Below are 17,173 nucleotides of genomic sequence, written 5' to 3' on the forward strand. Positions count from 1 at the left end.
TTCTTGCCCATGAGTAAGTTAAGTGTATTAAAGGAATGATTTGTTCCCCGTGTGTGGTGTCACACACTGTATTAAGGCGTACCTAAAAGTCAATTAACTTTATGTACGCATATATATGCCAATTTCACTTGCAATATTAAATCCCAAAGCAGAACAGCCCAGGCTTAAAATATCGCCTGTCCCGAACCCCCTATGAATGAAACAACCCATCAGTTTTCAGTATGAAAATGTTGACAGCAGATTGAAAACAAGTGTCCTTGTTTTTTGCAAACTGGGCAATTCTGCTGTAGTTTATCACTCAGATCAGAGAGACAGCTTTCCAAGACGAATGGCTGACTGAATGGATGTGGAGGAGAGTTGCACCCAGCCTTGCTATACTGAGAAGAGATGATGGGTGTACATGAGGGAGTATAGAGCAAACTGGCAGTGGTTTATGCTGACTCTCCAACCATCCATCCACTACAATCTGTAGCTAATCAATCTAAAGTTAGAGACAACAAGAATAGAATATACAGTAAACCTACACAGTAATTGGTCTTTGCATGTGCAGGCGGTACAAGTCATGGTTCAGGTGTTATACACAGTGGCTGTACACAGTGCAGTTCTTACAAAGTTGTCTTTTTCTTTTTGATACAACCACACCTCTAACCATATAAACATTTGGGTTTAAACTACATAACAAATATAAAACGGGTTAATGAACTTTTTTTGTCGCTTCTAATAATAGTCTAAGAACAAGAAGGAAACCTGTAGAAGAAGACACTCTAAAGTACCTATTATTTAAATAGACATTGCACCAAAAATCAAACGCTTCTAACATGCCAGTTATTGAAGTTTCTTTTGTTTTGTTTTTTAAAGCAGCAGTGTATCATACAATTTTAAGTAACTAGCCCCTAAAGTCATTTTCCGTCACTGTCAAGAGACCTCCCTTGACAGTAAAAAGGCTGTCATTGGCTCTGTAAACTTTGGTTGTTTTATTGTTGGTGATTCATTTAAGGATCATTTCTGTGAAACTTCTATTCATTTGGATGCTAAAGCTGCCCTCCTCTCACCCCACAAGCATCAAGCCTCATTTTCATCTAAATAAGAATCGATCTCTCCTGCTGTGCACCGTCCTCCCTTACTCACAGCTCTCACGGTCACAACCCCACTTGTCTTCTCTTTGCTTGTTCCTATGCTAGAGAGCACAGGGACAAGCATCACTCTCCTGAATACATTTAGATGGAAAATTCACCATACTCCATGTTTGAGATCACAACTGCAAAGCAGAGGAAGTAATTTACTCTTATTTAATGCTGGCAAAAGGGGGGCGGGGGGATTTCTTGCTGTAGTCATCAGAGAAGCAAATTAAGCATGAACATTAATGAGTAAATGAGTCCAAGACATCGGAGAGACAGCGAACAAAGCTTTGACTGACTGGTACAATGTCAAAGCTTCGTTCTGCATCAGTGACCAAGCCAAACGCAAGAGATGGGGGTGAGTCACTGTGGGGGAGGGGCCTCCTCCTGAATGGTCAGGGGACACTGATGAAGTGAAATAGATGCGGCACCGAAAGGAGAGCAAATGTGACTGAGGATGAGCATATGAACCCTGAATAATCCCAAATGAAAATCCACCTGTATTCAATCGCTTGCGGTTTTCCAGTAGTACAAGTCAATTCAAGCTGCTAATGTATTTCATTTCTGCATAGTTTACTGACATCATTTATACTATACTGACCATGTGTACTTACCAAATTCTTTCGGTTATCATTGGTGAGAATAATTATAGTATAGTAATAGTCAAACCACTTCAAAAGCTGTCACATCAAATGCACGCCATTACTTTTCACTCAATAAATACAATATTAGTTTTTGACTTTGATACAAATCACCTCAGACAGGTCATCAGCTCCTGGATGTGGGGATTTCTTGCAGTTTTTTTTTTTTTAAATTGATGAACAAGCAGTAACCTTTATTTTGCAGGATTGTGACAATCTTTCACAAACAACTTTTTATTATCTGCCAGTCTTAGCAGTCACCGGTTTTTACAGGTGAGAAGTACTTAATTAAACCTTGACGGAAAAAAACCGCGCTGGCGATTTACCAAGCTTATCACAACTTTATATAGCCAGCTACTGCCATCTGCTGGTCAAGCACAAGCATTACCTGAACAACGCCCATCACCATTTCTACTTCTGACTGAAACAGCCTTATTTGACTTGGAAAACATTAGAGTTGACTTTGTCATGAAACAAGACATCAAATCAAGAAAATCACATACTGGTCAAATTAACAGAGACACATACAAGCATACTATATAAGCCAAACAAAGCCATGGTCCACCAGAAGCCAGACTGCTAATGATTTCCTTCCTTATGAAGTTGCAGAGGATAAAGGTGCTGTCATAAGATTCCTGAGCACGTCAGATGAAAGATCCTGAAATCCAGCCTTTGCCGCTGGTAGAAAAAGAAATCATATTGGTCAGTCAGTTCATTAAACCCTTGTCTAATATGCCTAAACAGTTGCATGCTAAAAAAAAAAATAATGACAAAACTATTACCCAGCCGGCCACTAGTTTCTTTCACCAATAACTGAGAGTGTGTTTTGATAGACAGAAGCTCTCTAACCATCTTACATTGTGTGTCCATCTAAAGGCAAAGAAGAAGAAGAAGAAGAAAAAAACAAAACCTCATTGCATAGCATTTGCAAAACAGATGAATATAGTTCTGAAGTTAAGGGGTTTATATTTGATTTGATCCTCTTCTTTTTTGACTGTTCATGTATAGGCTCTTAAAATTATGCCAGGGATAAATCACAAATAATCACACTAAAATATAAGCAGCAATAAGAGTTAAAGTTTGTAACTTAGATGTTAAGTGCCCAAAAGCTAGCACATGTACTCTGGTTAATCAAGGATGTGTAGCTCACATTGCTTTCAAGTTTTCTAGTCATGATGATTTATATAAAAAATAAAAAAAAAAAAAAAAAAAATCCAACATACAATCATGGACATGGTGTGAAGTAGGGGTTGTTGTTTACACAGGACAGCCTGGTAGTCAGGTTTACTCTGTATGAAAAGGTGCTGTGAGGACTGGGCCACTGATGTAGACTCTAGCGATACACCCGTCTCCTGGCCATTCTCCACCTTCCTGAAATGAATAAAGGAGCAGATTACCAAGAAAGTTTTGAGAAGACAATAATGGAACATTAATGGAGTCAGTGATATAGTAATTCTTCAATAAGAACAAATATATTCACATTTCCAGTTCCTTTGCTTTGTTTCTGTGTTTGTTCAGCAGTGTCTCCCAAGATTCGCTTTCAGCCTGAAGCCTAAAACACAAGAGTTAGTTGAAAAAAATTTATGTTGCTTTAATGAATACCATGTGGCTGACTGGTAATTTCTTTAAATGGCTATAAGGGCATAAAGTTAATAAGAACAACATGCCTGTTAATGGCTCTTTGGTATTTTTCCATGGCTTTTTGCACTGCGGGGTTACTAGATCTAAAAGCAAACAGAGGCACAAAAAAAAAACACTAGAAAATAATCAGTAAGTCTGGAAAAAAGAAAAAAATTATAATCCACGTGAATTACTGGATACATAAATTACAACTACAATACCTGGCTGCACTAGAAGGTTGTTGATGTGTTTCATTATGTAATGTATCGGCCAGGCAACCCCACTCTTTCTGGATGTGCTCAACTATGCAAAGAAAGGCCAGGAAAATAAACAGAATATTTCTGTATCATACAATAAAGAGCCTCAAATCCAATGTATATCAAATGAACACCAACCTTGTTTTTGAAAAGTCTCCAATGAGGCATTTGGCACTGACTGAAGCTGATTTTGAGTTCTTCCTATTGCCAACTAGGGATAAAACAGATGATTAGGTGGATAACCTTGAGGAATCTTGGTAATTCACTACATGTGCTCCACTAAAGTAATGCAACCAAGATCTTTCCAGTTAACTGTGATTGTAGCTGAATGATTTTACACAAATGGCTTTATTTCTCCATTTATTCAGTCAATTTTCTAAATGTGCGGTACGTTTAAAAGCACACACACAAGCTTTAGCAGTGAGATGAACAGTATAACATTGCCCCTAGTTATTTAAATTTTCAGTTTGTTATAGCTAATGTTCTTAAGATCATACCTTCATCGAAGCCTCCATTAATTTCACGATCCTCTCATGGTGTGATAAGGATGTACTTATGTTTCCACACAAAGCTGTCGTAAACACATAGATAAATGTTTATATTGCAGGGGGGGAAAATGAAGAGGAAGAAGAAAAAAAAAAAAACACTCCATGACCATACTTTACAATGGGCATAAAGCCTCACATCTCACCCTGATATGGATTGGGAAGGGCAGGGAGAGATCTTCGGCTTATAGTAGACCTCCTCCAGGATTTCCTGTGTGCAGTGGGGCTCACAGAGGACCCTGTATGCTCATCACTATTTTCTGGCTGAACCTCTTGGACGTCTATGTCTGGTTGCCCTTTTGCCACATCTGGCGTCTCTGTTGTGGGTGAGATCATGTCGGTACGGGGAGACTTGGGTGGGGGAGATGTACTGGGACTTGTGGGAGAGCATCTTTTCGAAGACTGTTTCCCTGGGTTGGCCTTGGTAAACATAGGTTGAAAAACATTATATTTAGCACGAGTGACGTTGTTAGCTTAAATGTAAGTTAAAATGCCTTACCTCACTCTGGCTGTCAGCTAAGGCGACACTTCCGCAACTGTAAGAATATTTTGCGAATTTAAAAGACAACGACACATATGCAAAAATATTAATAATATACATTTGGATAAAAAAAAATACTATTACGTATCGCTGAAAACTTTACTTTGCTAAGCAACGGCAAATTACAGTGATTTTCGTTCAACAAACCTCTGTCAGCCATAAGCCTTTAAGAAAAAATACTTAATTCATCAACTCCTGTTTATAATAAACGGCTTGCGTTTACCTTTATAAAGCAAGATACGTACCCGTCTTGACCAACTTCCAAATCCTTTTCCGCCATTTTTCTTTCAAATAGTTGTTCACCCAGCGCGCCCAAAAGACCACACCCCTCCAGGGAACTAAGCAGCATGGGAAATGTAGTTTGGCATTAAGATATACAAACGAGATAGCGAATGCCCTCGAAGCATTTAAACATAGTTGACAAAGCAGTCCACCTTTACTTTCAGTGTAGTTACAGACATTGACTTTTGAATAGAGATATGATGGTTTAAGGGGAAAAGCGTTTAACTTTGTAAGGTTATTAGGAGCCGTGTGGTGCACGGGATGTACAAAGGCTGTGTGTAGAACACAAGACACAGGACATGTAGTTTGCATATTCCCAAAGAGTTGTGTCACTTTTTCTTTCTTTTTTATTTTACATATTGAATATCACAGTGAAGTAAAATATGTGGCTCCACAATATGCCTATAATGTAATGACATGTAGAAATTCAGGATACAAGTTCTGACACCTCCTTGGATCAAGCTCGACCTACTGGGGTTGCCCAATGTAAATGATCAGCTCCATACCTGGTCTTTTTTGTAAAACCTGGTTGAATTTCTTTTGGATTATCTGATGATTTTCTGGTGTTTTGTGACCTCTGAATTTTAGGCCTTTTGCTTAATCTCCTTTATGGTATTTCCTGACTGCTGCCAATTTTAGTTTTAAGTTAAACCCTTGTTATTTGTCAAAAGTACTCTGTAGTACATTTCATTTTGTTAAGTAATAACTATGGATAACAATCAGCTCTTGCTGGGACATTTACGCCAAAAATTCTCCTCTATGTCAGAAACCACCTACTTAAACTGGAGTATAAGTGATTAATATTGCAACCACCTCTCTTGCACAGATCTTGTCATTCATGTGCTCCCTATATCCAATCATGCACAAACACTTACCCAAGCTTTTTAGCAGACCACTAATCTATGATGATACATTGCATGTCACTTTTAGATTTTCCTGTTAAGGTTTCAGTTTCCGTGCTTACTCTTTTCATTGCAATTAATTTTTACCATAATGGATCCAGCATTCCCCTACTGGTCACTCAAATCTGTATATTCACATCCTAGTAATCTTTCTAGATCTCTATCTCTATCATAGTGTCAAAATTAGAGAGTTGCAGTGAAAGCATTTTTTTTCCTCTTCATTTGTTTACAGCAGAGTTTAAGGTTCACTGGCCCCTGGTTGGAATGTGTTCATAGCTGCCAAGTCACCTTCATGTCAAGTGTACATATGTATCAAAAATATATAAAATTGTATGCACCATCCATATACAAAACTGTGTGAAATGTTAAAAATTCAAGTGATAATCAAGTTCAACCATTTCAAAAGATTTTTTTAACTTTTTTTTTTAAATGACCTTTTCAAAAAATAGTGGAACTATTTGTTACATTTCAAAGGGCTAAAATGTTCCCCCGATCAGCAAGTTTAAGAAACACAAATACAGTTATTTAGGACTTAATATACATGTTAACTGTGAAACTTTGACAATGAGGAAAATTACCACTAACTGTGTTTAAATCTGTCACTCCATCTGTCTTTTCATTAGTAAAGCAGAAAATTAGCCCTGGGAGCTAATGAAAAGCTAAAGCCAACTTCTCAGAAAATAATTGACACCTTTCCCATTGTCTATTCTTGACACTGTCTGAGTATATAAGCACATTTTAGATTTTATGGCCCAGTAAAGGGGAAAGTAATTGAGTAATTGGTACACTTCTTGATCCACACTGAAATCCAAATTCTCCCTAATCTTTTGGTGGTTTGTTTAAGATGCTTTACTTTGCTCAAAGATTATATATGGTGTGCTTCTATGACCGACATGTTTGTTAGATCAGTCAGCAAGTAAACAAAAAGTTCAAGAGCTCACAGGCATCTCTGATAACCTGAAGCTAGGTGAAATGGCACATTTGTTTCGGCCAGTGTCACAAGTCCCATGAGATAAACGCTTTCAATAATAACCTTCTTTGTACATTTACATTGTACTACAAGTCCCTGACCACGCTTTACTTACCTATCTTAAGGAACAGGGTTTTTCATGACCAGTTGGACATGGTCAACCTTGACAAAACACGTGGCAGACTTCATAATTTGTATTAAGTCTTTATAAGTCTGTTAAAGATGTTTCCACTTTTTACAAAATCAAGGAGGGGAATCAAAAAAATCCAAAACACTTTCCCAATTCTCTTGGAGAATGCCCCTTTTTGTGCCTGTATGTTTCACTCTGGCTGGCACAATCTCACACTCCACTCAATACTGCTGTCTTCATGGCGTTTTGTAACAGTGGTGAGCAACAGATAAGGAAAGAGAGAAATGTGGAAAAAAAACGAGTCATGAGGAAAAGAATGAAAACAATTCAAACATAGACTTGATGAAAATACAGAAACACAGATGGTTAAGGAGGAGGGCAGAGCAGGACATAGGAAGCGATACACAGTGTGCAGTATTGTACGCCATGACTGTCTCAGCTGTCCCGTATTTTTCACAACAGCTTTTCATTCTCTTCCTCTTCCAACATCATCTCTCCCTTTACAGTTTGGTTGGTAAAGGCAGTGGTTGCTGTTGGCACCAAGTTTAAGAAGGCAGCCTGAGAGTTCCTTTGCCCAGCAGGAACTGCAAGACACGGTCCACCAGCAGAGCAGCAACAAAGTCCACCACCAGAACCTGGGCAATGATGAATTTGAACTGCAAGAAGAAGAAGACAGGTTAATCAGGAGGTATATAATTATTATGAGGATATTAAAACAAAACAATGCATAGTAAAACAATGTCAGCTCACCTCAGTTGGAATATCTACAAGAGCAAACTGTTCATTGAATTCTGGTGAGGATCCAGTAAGAAGTCCGACAATTGCTAAACCTGACAAAGCGATACTCCACAGTAGAGGTCGATTCTCGCTAAGAGACTCCATGAAGGGGTGACCCTAACACGCACAAAGACAAATGCTTTGAGTCTTCTATATAAACGCTTTAAAGATGCAGCAATAACAAATATTAATACTAAGGATAAATACCTTGTAGTTAATGGCAAAGGTGGCCATCTGCATGGCCATTGACATGATGTACACGGTGCTGTTAATTAGACTTGGTTCAAACTCTTTATACAGATCTACAAACTGCTCCGCTCTGCAAATGAGAGGACACAATTAAAATCTAAAAAATTAAACAACTATACAAAACTATAACATTAAATAAATTAGGTAATGTAATCAGGTAAAAATTAGAAACAAATTAGAAGCAGGTTAAACCAGGATGGTAAATTCCTGGTTTAATTCTTCTTTTGCCTTTGCATTTAAAAAGGCAAAAGAGATCCTCAGTCAAGTCATTTAAGAGGCCTGTGGCCCTTACAGCAAGCACATTTTTTGTCTTTGGAATTGTACAAAGAACACATATAAAGCAACAAGTTACTAAAATTTGGAAGCTCTTTAGGAGACCTATGCAATAAGACATTTAAAGGCAAATTAAAAACATTTTATATCCAGTTGTATAACATGCAGATAGGAAAGCAAAAAGTAAAGTAACTCGAATGATTTTCCCAGTTTAAGTAAAAAACTTCAATATCTGAAGAGCCTTAGAAAATGTTAGTACTTAATGAATATTTGATGTTGAAATGCCATTCATATTTTTTTTAAAAATCAACTTCAAATTATTTTATTTACATAAACTGCTGCTGACTACTGATAGGACACCCAGTCTTGGCTGATTTTGGAGAGAGAAAAAACATCTCTAATCTAGTCCATTACATCTGGAATTTATCTGTGAAAGAATGAAAGTTCAAACCATATCTGAACAATACTAACAATGTAAACAATTAACCATAAAAGCAGAAGTGATTTTATTTATTTGTTCATTAATTTTTTGTCCTGTTGTCCCTTTCTGTCCAAATTTGATTTACCTGGGCGGACTTCTACTTTGTGCCTCTTTGTAAAGGTAAACAAGACTGCAGAAGTGAACAGCAAACTGCAGGAGCACAGTCAAAACTGTATATAGATTGAAGATGTTTGGTAAGGGCCGCTCTCGAGACAGTGTTTTCAGTGGCTAGACAAAGAGGAAAAGAGGTTCTTAGTTTGACTGTAATTGAAAATGGTGAACAGATGTCATGGTAGAAGAAAAACATTAGGTAAATATTCTCACCTTTGACCTAGAGATGAAAAGGAAGCATCCAGCCAAAAGGAGACCTTGCAGAGTTGCTTGGAAATCACTGAACTTCACTCCCTCGAGGTAGAGGACAGACTGACTGTAGGCTAGCACTAGAGCATTGAGAGCAAGGATCTTGAACATCTGGAGTGTTGTTACCAGAGTGCAACGGCCTTGCTTTATTACATGACAGACTGGGGGCAAACACAAAATAACAAGTTTTAGAAATGGGAAGCATCATTATGGTTTGATCGGTGTAGATTATGAAAAGAGATAAAATCAAAAGGTTGTGTAACTTACTGCACTGTATGGAAGAGAGTTTTGAGGTGAAGGGAGCAGCAATGGAGGCATCACCTAGCTTCACTACTTGTACCTGATCCTCTTCAAGTTCACGCAGGACTTGACTGATCCTCTCCTGTTCCAGAAAAACCCTGATATTAACACCAGTGTACTACAACTCTTATTACTCAAGTAAAAGCCAAGTTAATGACCTTTTCTAGGAATAACATTTTTTTAAATTACCCCTAGATAGATAGGTAATTACAGAGCAGAATAGACTAGCAGGACAGACTAGCGTGCTACATTCAGTAGACTAATGAATATAAATTGGTTTCAAGAAGAGTCATTGGAGTTTAAGCAAATTACAGTTACACACCTTTTGTGCTGCAAGCTGCTCTTCTCTCTGGGCCATCACCCGTTGTCTGGCGGCCCTTGAGCTCAGTTTGCCTCCTGAAGTGACAGGCGGTAAAGGCCTGGTTTCTGATGTGGATGACTCCTTTTCTCTTCCACGCTTCTTTTTTTCAGGCATGCGCTCAGGGGCATTGGCTAATAGTGCAACACCTGAGGGAGGAGGGAAAAAAGTAATCATTGCAATCTGCTGGTGTCATAAATGCTAACTCAATTATAGCTGATAAATCTTACCTATGTGAGCATGTTTCAGAGCTCCCACATCATTTGTACCATCACCGCACATCAGTGTCACATAACCCAGCCCCTTCAGACTGGTGATCACAAATTCCTGAAACACAATGGATGAGTAAAGTATTGTTACAAACACTGCCAGTATTTCCTAAAATGCATTTCAACAAACCCCAGAGAAGTCTAACCAAATGTGTTCCAGTTACTACCTGTTTTTTTACAGGTATAAAATGCCTGTTTTGAATGCACTACAAACAGACTTCTGAAACTACTACCTGTCTGTACTCTGTGATAGGTCCCACTGTAATATTCTCATTACTATTAAGAAACAATTAAGATTTTAAAATTTGACACCAACAAATTGATAACTAGTGCTTGACATAGACAACAACAAATGATTGCCACACTCCACTGAGGTTTTTTTTTCCCCACCCCTTTTTTAAAACCTGTTAAGCTACTTTCCCATGGCTGCATATAGAGGCACACTAAATGTAACCCAGGGATACATTTCTATGAGTTGATCTTTTGAAATGTTCCAAAAGTATGAATCATAACACTATTAAGGGATCCAATGGTGCTTAGGGCCCTACCTTCTGTTTTGGACTGACACGAGCAAACACTTGAATGTGAGGCAACAGGGTGTGGAGTAGCCGGGGATCACAGCTCAATCTGGCCAGCCCTTCCCCTGTTACACATAAGTCAAACTCGCGCACAAATGAAGAAATGGATGGCGGGGGCAGTGGTGCACACACGGTGCCATCAATGGATTCCCACTGCCATGTACCTGGAAAAAAAAACATAATTTTAATACATAACATGTCTTGTTCTTGATCTAAACACCTAGGCTGTTATTTGAGTAACACACGTAGTTCTATAATGCGATACTCCTCTTACCTTGATTAGAGCTTGGCTGTAATATAAGGGTGTGTTCTTTCTGGATGAAGTGGAGTTCTCTTGCTACATGACATGCCGTTAAAGGGTTATCACCTGTGATCATGACAACCTGAAAGAAGACAGATGTATTAAGCATCTTAAAACATTACTCAGTACATTTGTGTAATTTTGCAACATCTGCTTATTTACATGATGAGATGCTTCTTGGATCTCTCTGATGACAGCTTTGCTGTCATTCTTAAGCGGACAAGACACGACCATGAACCCAGCAAAATGAAGGTCACACTCCAGAGCATCGCGACTCATCTCCCGAACCTTTGTGATCACCCAGAAACAATCAGGTCAGTTTCAAACAAATTTATTTTCAGATAAGACAATATCTGAACATTCTGAGTAAAATGAAACAAGAACCTGCTGATGACTAAGGTGTCCCATCTCTTTGTAGCCCAAGGCCAGCACTCTAGCTCCCTCCCGTGACATTTCCTTGTGCACTTGGTCATAACTTGCAGGACATTCTGCAAACTACAATGACAAACATGTTAGGATATACTTGATTATGCTGTAAGACATGAGTATTTTTTTCAGGATGTCAGCCTATACCATTCCTCTGAGTGTCTCTGGAGCGCCCTTAACAGTTGAAATGTAGCAGAGTTCAGTGGAGCCAAGTTTCTCGTAGGAGGCCAGGACAGACATCCTCTTTAGAGCACTGGCAAAATGGAAACGCTGGTGGATCTTAAGTCCCTGGGTTTTAATGCCTCGTGGAAATACCTTTTCATCTGGTCAAAGAGACAAAAGTTAGCACTGTGTAAAAGACAGATGTACCCAAATACTAACATTTGCTGTAAAAGTACAATTGTATTTAAAAAATAAGCATTGCTTTAAGATAAACTACAAGCTCAACACAATGGGTATGGTAATGCAAACATGAGAAAATTTGAAGAGGAAACATTATTTAACAAAAACATGAGTATATACTGCACATGTTCTGTCACACACAAGCCATTTCCCTGCACTGTGTATCTGAAGGGATTACTTTCTGGTACCTTTTGTAAGGGTCCAGTCAGCAGCAGTCAGCATGGCCTTCTCTAGTGGATCTCCAACTAGTTGTCCATCATCCATAGTGACCAGTGAGTGACAGGTAGCCACCACCCTGTGTGTGTCAACTGGAATCTCAGATACAGGCATCACCTCCTTCCCCTCTCTGTCATAAAAAATAAGTTCCACGTAACGTAAATGTATGTAAATATTAACCAACCTAAAGTACAGTGTAGTGTGCTTTGTCATTGTGCTTCACAATTTTTGCTGTAATGGCAAAACAGTAATATCGAAGCTGAAAGTGTTTACCTAAGACCAGCTACTCCTCGTACTACCAGACTATCACTGGTGAGTGTTCCTGTTTTGTCAAAACAGCAAATCTCCACTTTCCCAGCAAATGGTATCCTGAAAGGCTCTGTGCAAAATACATCTGAGGAGTAGAAAAAGAAGAATGAAACATTGCTGTTACAAGTTTTGTTTTATAAGCTGCCTTTCCAAGTCTTCACAAGTTTTTACATCTAAATCTAATCTAAATGCCTAAATGTTTGAAACTGACCATCTAAACAAAATCATAGGAATTTGTTCAGCTTTTTGTTTTGCCATTTTTCTTCCTCATATGTAGCAGATAGCAAGAGACTGCCCGTGTCACATGGAAATACTGTGGGTGCATTCAGGCTTGACACAGACTTTGTGCTATGGAGCTGGCAGGGTAAAACTGGTTTAATATCTGATCAAACTAATGTGGCCATTTTCCTTTTCACATTCAGCGCTGATATCTAGGAAAGTTTAAGGCTATAGTGCACATCTTACATTCAACAAACAAACACAAGTCATGCACACAGACTTACAAAGTTTAGCTAGGGCAATAAGAGATGTGTTAACTGCTAGAGAAAGCTCTATGGGGAGTTCTGGTGGAACCACTGAGGTGAGGATAAGCGTGCACTCCAGAAAGAGCTTGTATCGGTTTCTGCTTAGGTCCTTGGTCCCTAACAGGATGAAAGCACAAGTACATTATTTAGATACAATTTATTCCAGACACATGACGTGTTAGTTATGAATTACATCTCAGTAAGCTCATTCGTGGCCTCTCACCTTCAACCCACACATAAACAGCAGCAGCAATGGCAAACACAAGAAGGAAAAGAATGAAGATGAAGGTCTCCAGGTTGTTTGCTGTCACTCTCTTCACACCAAAGAGAATTGTCCTTAACAGTTTACCCTAGAGGCAAGTTTGACAACACACATTTAATACAGTTTCGGGTATGACATAACACAGACTATAGATTGCTATCAAAACTAGAATATAAATGCAGTAAGCAAATTCCTGACCTGAGAGGTGTAGAATCCTGTTCTCAGTACGTAGGCTACACAACCATTGTCTACCGCTGCACATAAAGAAGAAGACTTTAAAGCATGCACCTAATCTTAAAAAGATATATAATACATAATCATTATCAGTAATCATTTACAGAAAAGTGGAATTAGGACTTACGCTTGAGTCCAGCACTGGCTTTTAAAGGCGGGCTATGCTGAACTACTTTAGTCCCACCAGAGATGACATGGAGGCGAGAGTCTGTCTGAAGATCCAGGATTCTTTCTGGGTCCAAGTCCTCAATTGGCTCCTGATCACCACATATTTTTAGCAATTAGCTGAGCTACACAAAGACTAATGCCATTTTGAACAATTAGACATTGTAATCACCTATACGTTTCTAACCTTCATCTGGGGCACAGATTCTCCAGTTAGCATGGCCTCATCCACAATGCAACGGCCCCTAAGCAGCAACACATCACATGGGACCAAGTTGTCCTGTGGTGAGCGCCCTATTAGGTAGAGAAGTAGAGAATATACATTTAGCCACAGCTAAACAGAGTTAAGTTGATTTTTGTGTTGAGAAATCATGAAAACATTGACTGGAGACTCACCAATTGAGACAATGTCTCCAGGGACAAGTTCGTCACTAGAAATATGTCTCCACTTCCTGTTGCGATATACCTGTCAAAAAATACATGTATTTAATATGGGCTGCTTTAAATACTTGCACTGATTAAACAAAACATTACAAGAATCCTTGATGAGCTTGCTACCAAATCTCAAATCAATTAAGGCAAGAGAACTACAAATCACAACGCTCAGTGATGCTTTCAGCATAGCTTTGTATTAGCCATGGTCCTGTGTTAAAGCAAGCATGAATCAGATTTGTTCCAACACTCTGACCCTGGTTCATTGGTCCCTTCTCAGACCAGTGTCACTACCTGCTAACCACTGATTATGTGGCCATTATTAAAATTAGGTTTTTAGACCTGCGCATTTATCCCACAACAAGTACATTCACTATAAGAACCAACTCTTCACTTAGCATCTAATATATTTTAGATGTTGACATGTTAAGATAATTAATGTAATTGCAGGATTTCTTTGGCTTGTCTGCAATATTGACAATAATGTTTTCTGCTTTATACTTTCAAAACATATCATACAAAACAATAAAATACATCAACCCTACCTGAATCATATAGGGCTTGTTTCCCATGCGCCGAATCTCTGACATATTTCTCATTTGCTGCTGGACCAGAGAGGCCTCAAATGCCACCAGCATGAACAGCGTGAAAACACTGTAGTACCAGTACTCATCCAGGCACCACAGCCCCACACAAAACACCTGATATATGGACGAAGGTGCGTAACAATACATGAATGCAAGAATATTTATATATATTTTTGAAATATAAAACCTGTCAAATACTTCCACACATACCTGGAAAACAAAAAAGGGAGCTGTGGCCCTTTCTTTGAAGAGCTCCAGAAAATCTGGAACAATCATTTCAGCACGATTGGTGCCATAACGCTTCTCTGCAGCTTTGAGCTCAGTCTCCTCCTGGTAGCCACGCCAGGATTGAAAGTATCCCAGTGGGTTATTTATGGGAAATGCTATTGGAAGGAAACATTTCTTTTCTTTGTAGTCAAAGGTGTAGCGGATCTTTTGAAACTCGAAAGACAGAGTTCTTTCCCCGTTTTCATCCTGTTGGACAAAATAAGAAATTGTATACTGAAGCATTCACAAAAGGCTGAAAGGCACTTGATACTCCTTACAATTTTCACATCATGTCTAATTATAGCAAATTATATGTACTCTCAAGTAGGGGAATATTTTAGAAAAAGATCCAACAAAGTTGTGGCCTTTCAGTGGGTAAACTGAAAATGGTTTATCTCCAGTATACCAGTGTATCTGCTATGAAAGTGAACCTAACACTGAGCACTTTGTCAAGACTGCAGAGACAGCAAGACAACACGTTCCCATTTAACTTCTGTTACTACTCAAGCATAATACATGGGACTATCAATGCTGCAGACTGTAAGCTATTAAAATTACTTTCCTTGCCTAAAGTAAAACCAAAAACCTTCCCAGAAGGTTCACACATAAGCAGCATTCATAAGAAAGTGACAAAGGAGATAGTGTTGCTTCAAAACCTTGGGATTTGTCAACAGGAAGCATGCTCCAGATCAACAACAAATCCACATCATTTCAGAGGATGCCAGGAGTAAATTATGTGCACTGACCTGGTCCCTCTGTAGTGCTACTAGCTCCGCGGAGCCATTGTTGGGGGTGGGTATGACCTTTGCCAGCGTAGCCTTTTCTGGGTCTGGCTCCTGCAGACGTCAAAAAAGACAGGTGACAAATTCACACACAACAGTCACACTTATTTTTGGCATAGTCGTGTGCCTCATGAATTTTGTTCCTCTAAAATAAAGCATTCCCTGATGTACAGCAAACATGCATTTCAGGCAGAATGTGAAAATGCACTTGTTCATTATATTTTGTGGGCTTTTAGTCTTTATTGTATTAAGAAAGTAAAGAGAAGACAGGAAAGCACAGTAAGTAGCCTCAGGGCAGATTTAACCTGCTAAACTACACTGGGACCTCAATATAAAAATATACTTAACTTTTATGTCTGACTGTAAAATTGAGCGTGATTATGTTATTGATGCATATATAACTTTGATTTTGTGAAGGGGAAACTATTCTTATGCAGCTGCTTGCTAAGTAAACACAGAAATGCTGAGCACCAGGGTTTTCTTTTCCCCCCCAAATTAGGTTTGCTTTACTTAGCTGGACATAAAAAACAAACAAAAAAACAAATAAGATTATGCAAATATTTCACATACTCATTGCTTTTCTGTACACAGACCACTTGTGTTTAGATACATAATACGCCCACCAGTTATTGGTGTGGAGGCTTCGATCCTAGTCAAGAAATGTTCCTATATAAACTTTCAGCAATAAGTCAATCTCCCATTGGTAGGATTAAAGTCACGTATGTTTTTACGCCTTTTTTGATCCACATCTGCCCCGTTTTAGAACACAGTGAATTTGGAAATAATGTCCAAAAGTATACTGAAAACTTTAAATGAAGGTACTAAATGTTGTAGTGAAGATTTAAAATACGATTTTATAAGGGAAATGTGGAGATGTACGGTGAAAGTTTGGTCACTTGTGTCCATGAAATTAGTGTAGTGATTATAACCAGAAAACCTGTTCTGCTCCACTGGTTTCAGACACCTGTACCTGCACTTGAGCTCATGATGTTCCTGACCTTTGACATAGACAAACACAGAAGGGCAAACCAGTGGGATCTATTTGGATATCAGCAGGCTTAATAAGATATTTATTAATTATGTTTACCTTTGAACAAGTGAGCCAACAATGCGCGTGCACAGACCAATAACCGGAAAGTGCTGTGAGGACGTGCGCGATCCCGATAGCAGCTAACGCCAGGAGGCCTGCCTCTGGATAATCTGAGGCTCCGTACACTCCTAGCCATACGTACAGCCAGCCCGGGTAGAGAAAAGCCAGAAACGGGAGCACAGTGCCGTGCAGCAGTCGGGGCCTTCGCCTGTACAGCGTCACCGAGCTCACCAGCTCATCGCCGGTGCCGCTGTCATGCTGGTTATGGTTCACAGAGGGGGCCATTTGCAGCTCACCCGGTCCCCGGATTCCGTGTGCAGCCATTCTCCCGTCTTTCTTGGTGTCGTTCATCGTACTGTGCTCGCCCCTCTGGCCCCCTCTATCATCCACCACCACCCGTCGTGCTGTAGCCTGTAAAAATACGAATCTACACACGGAACGGTGAGCGGTTTTGCCCTCAGAGCCCGTTTACTGAATCGCTCGCTCCCACGGCCGTGTCTTCCGCATACGTAACGACGTAAAGAC

General features: G+C 39.3%; 2 protein-coding genes across 4 annotated transcripts; both read right to left on the reverse strand.

The window, feature by feature from the left end:
- Positions 1 to 1,275: 1,275 nt before the first annotated feature.
- Positions 1,276 to 5,067, reverse strand: LOC120738852 (kinetochore-associated protein DSN1 homolog). Of its 3 annotated transcripts, XM_040040375.1 has the most exons (11): positions 4,968 to 5,067; positions 4,681 to 4,717; positions 4,328 to 4,601; positions 4,134 to 4,207; positions 3,775 to 3,847; positions 3,601 to 3,682; positions 3,427 to 3,483; positions 3,240 to 3,311; positions 2,983 to 3,130; positions 2,542 to 2,629; positions 1,276 to 2,437 (listed from the first exon to the last, which is right to left on the reverse strand). In XM_040040375.1, exons 1-11 carry the CDS (start codon positions 5,000 to 5,002, stop codon positions 2,355 to 2,357), a joined length of 1,023 nt encoding a protein of 340 aa, XP_039896309.1. In that variant the 5' UTR covers positions 5,003 to 5,067; the 3' UTR covers positions 1,276 to 2,354. The 3 variants fall into 3 exon arrangements, with proteins under 3 accessions (XP_039896309.1, XP_039896318.1, XP_039896327.1); XM_040040384.1 differs by lacking the exon at positions 2,542 to 2,629; XM_040040393.1 differs by lacking the exon at positions 4,681 to 4,717 and having other exon boundaries at positions 4,968 to 5,016.
- A 1,997-nt stretch (positions 5,068 to 7,064) lies between these two features.
- Positions 7,065 to 17,164, reverse strand: atp13a1 (ATPase 13A1). The gene is made up of 25 exons (XM_040039916.1): positions 16,646 to 17,164; positions 15,523 to 15,612; positions 14,720 to 14,983; positions 14,468 to 14,623; positions 13,887 to 13,956; positions 13,678 to 13,784; positions 13,453 to 13,582; positions 13,290 to 13,345; positions 13,053 to 13,179; positions 12,809 to 12,946; positions 12,270 to 12,390; positions 11,969 to 12,126; positions 11,526 to 11,701; positions 11,337 to 11,447; positions 11,115 to 11,240; positions 10,926 to 11,034; positions 10,622 to 10,815; positions 10,035 to 10,131; positions 9,769 to 9,953; positions 9,414 to 9,528; positions 9,111 to 9,307; positions 8,872 to 9,014; positions 7,991 to 8,102; positions 7,757 to 7,900; positions 7,065 to 7,662 (listed from the first exon to the last, which is right to left on the reverse strand). The coding sequence occupies exons 1-25, from the start codon at positions 16,997 to 16,999 to the stop codon at positions 7,552 to 7,554; spliced, it is 3,591 nt and encodes a 1,196-aa protein (XP_039895850.1). The 5' UTR covers positions 17,000 to 17,164; the 3' UTR covers positions 7,065 to 7,551.
- Between the last annotated feature and the right edge of the window lie 9 nt (positions 17,165 to 17,173).

The sequence above is a fragment of the Simochromis diagramma genome, unplaced genomic scaffold, assembly GCF_900408965.1.
Source record: "Simochromis diagramma unplaced genomic scaffold, fSimDia1.1 OVJJ01000321.1, whole genome shotgun sequence".
In the NCBI taxonomy this organism is placed as follows: Eukaryota; Metazoa; Chordata; class Actinopteri; order Cichliformes; family Cichlidae; genus Simochromis; species Simochromis diagramma.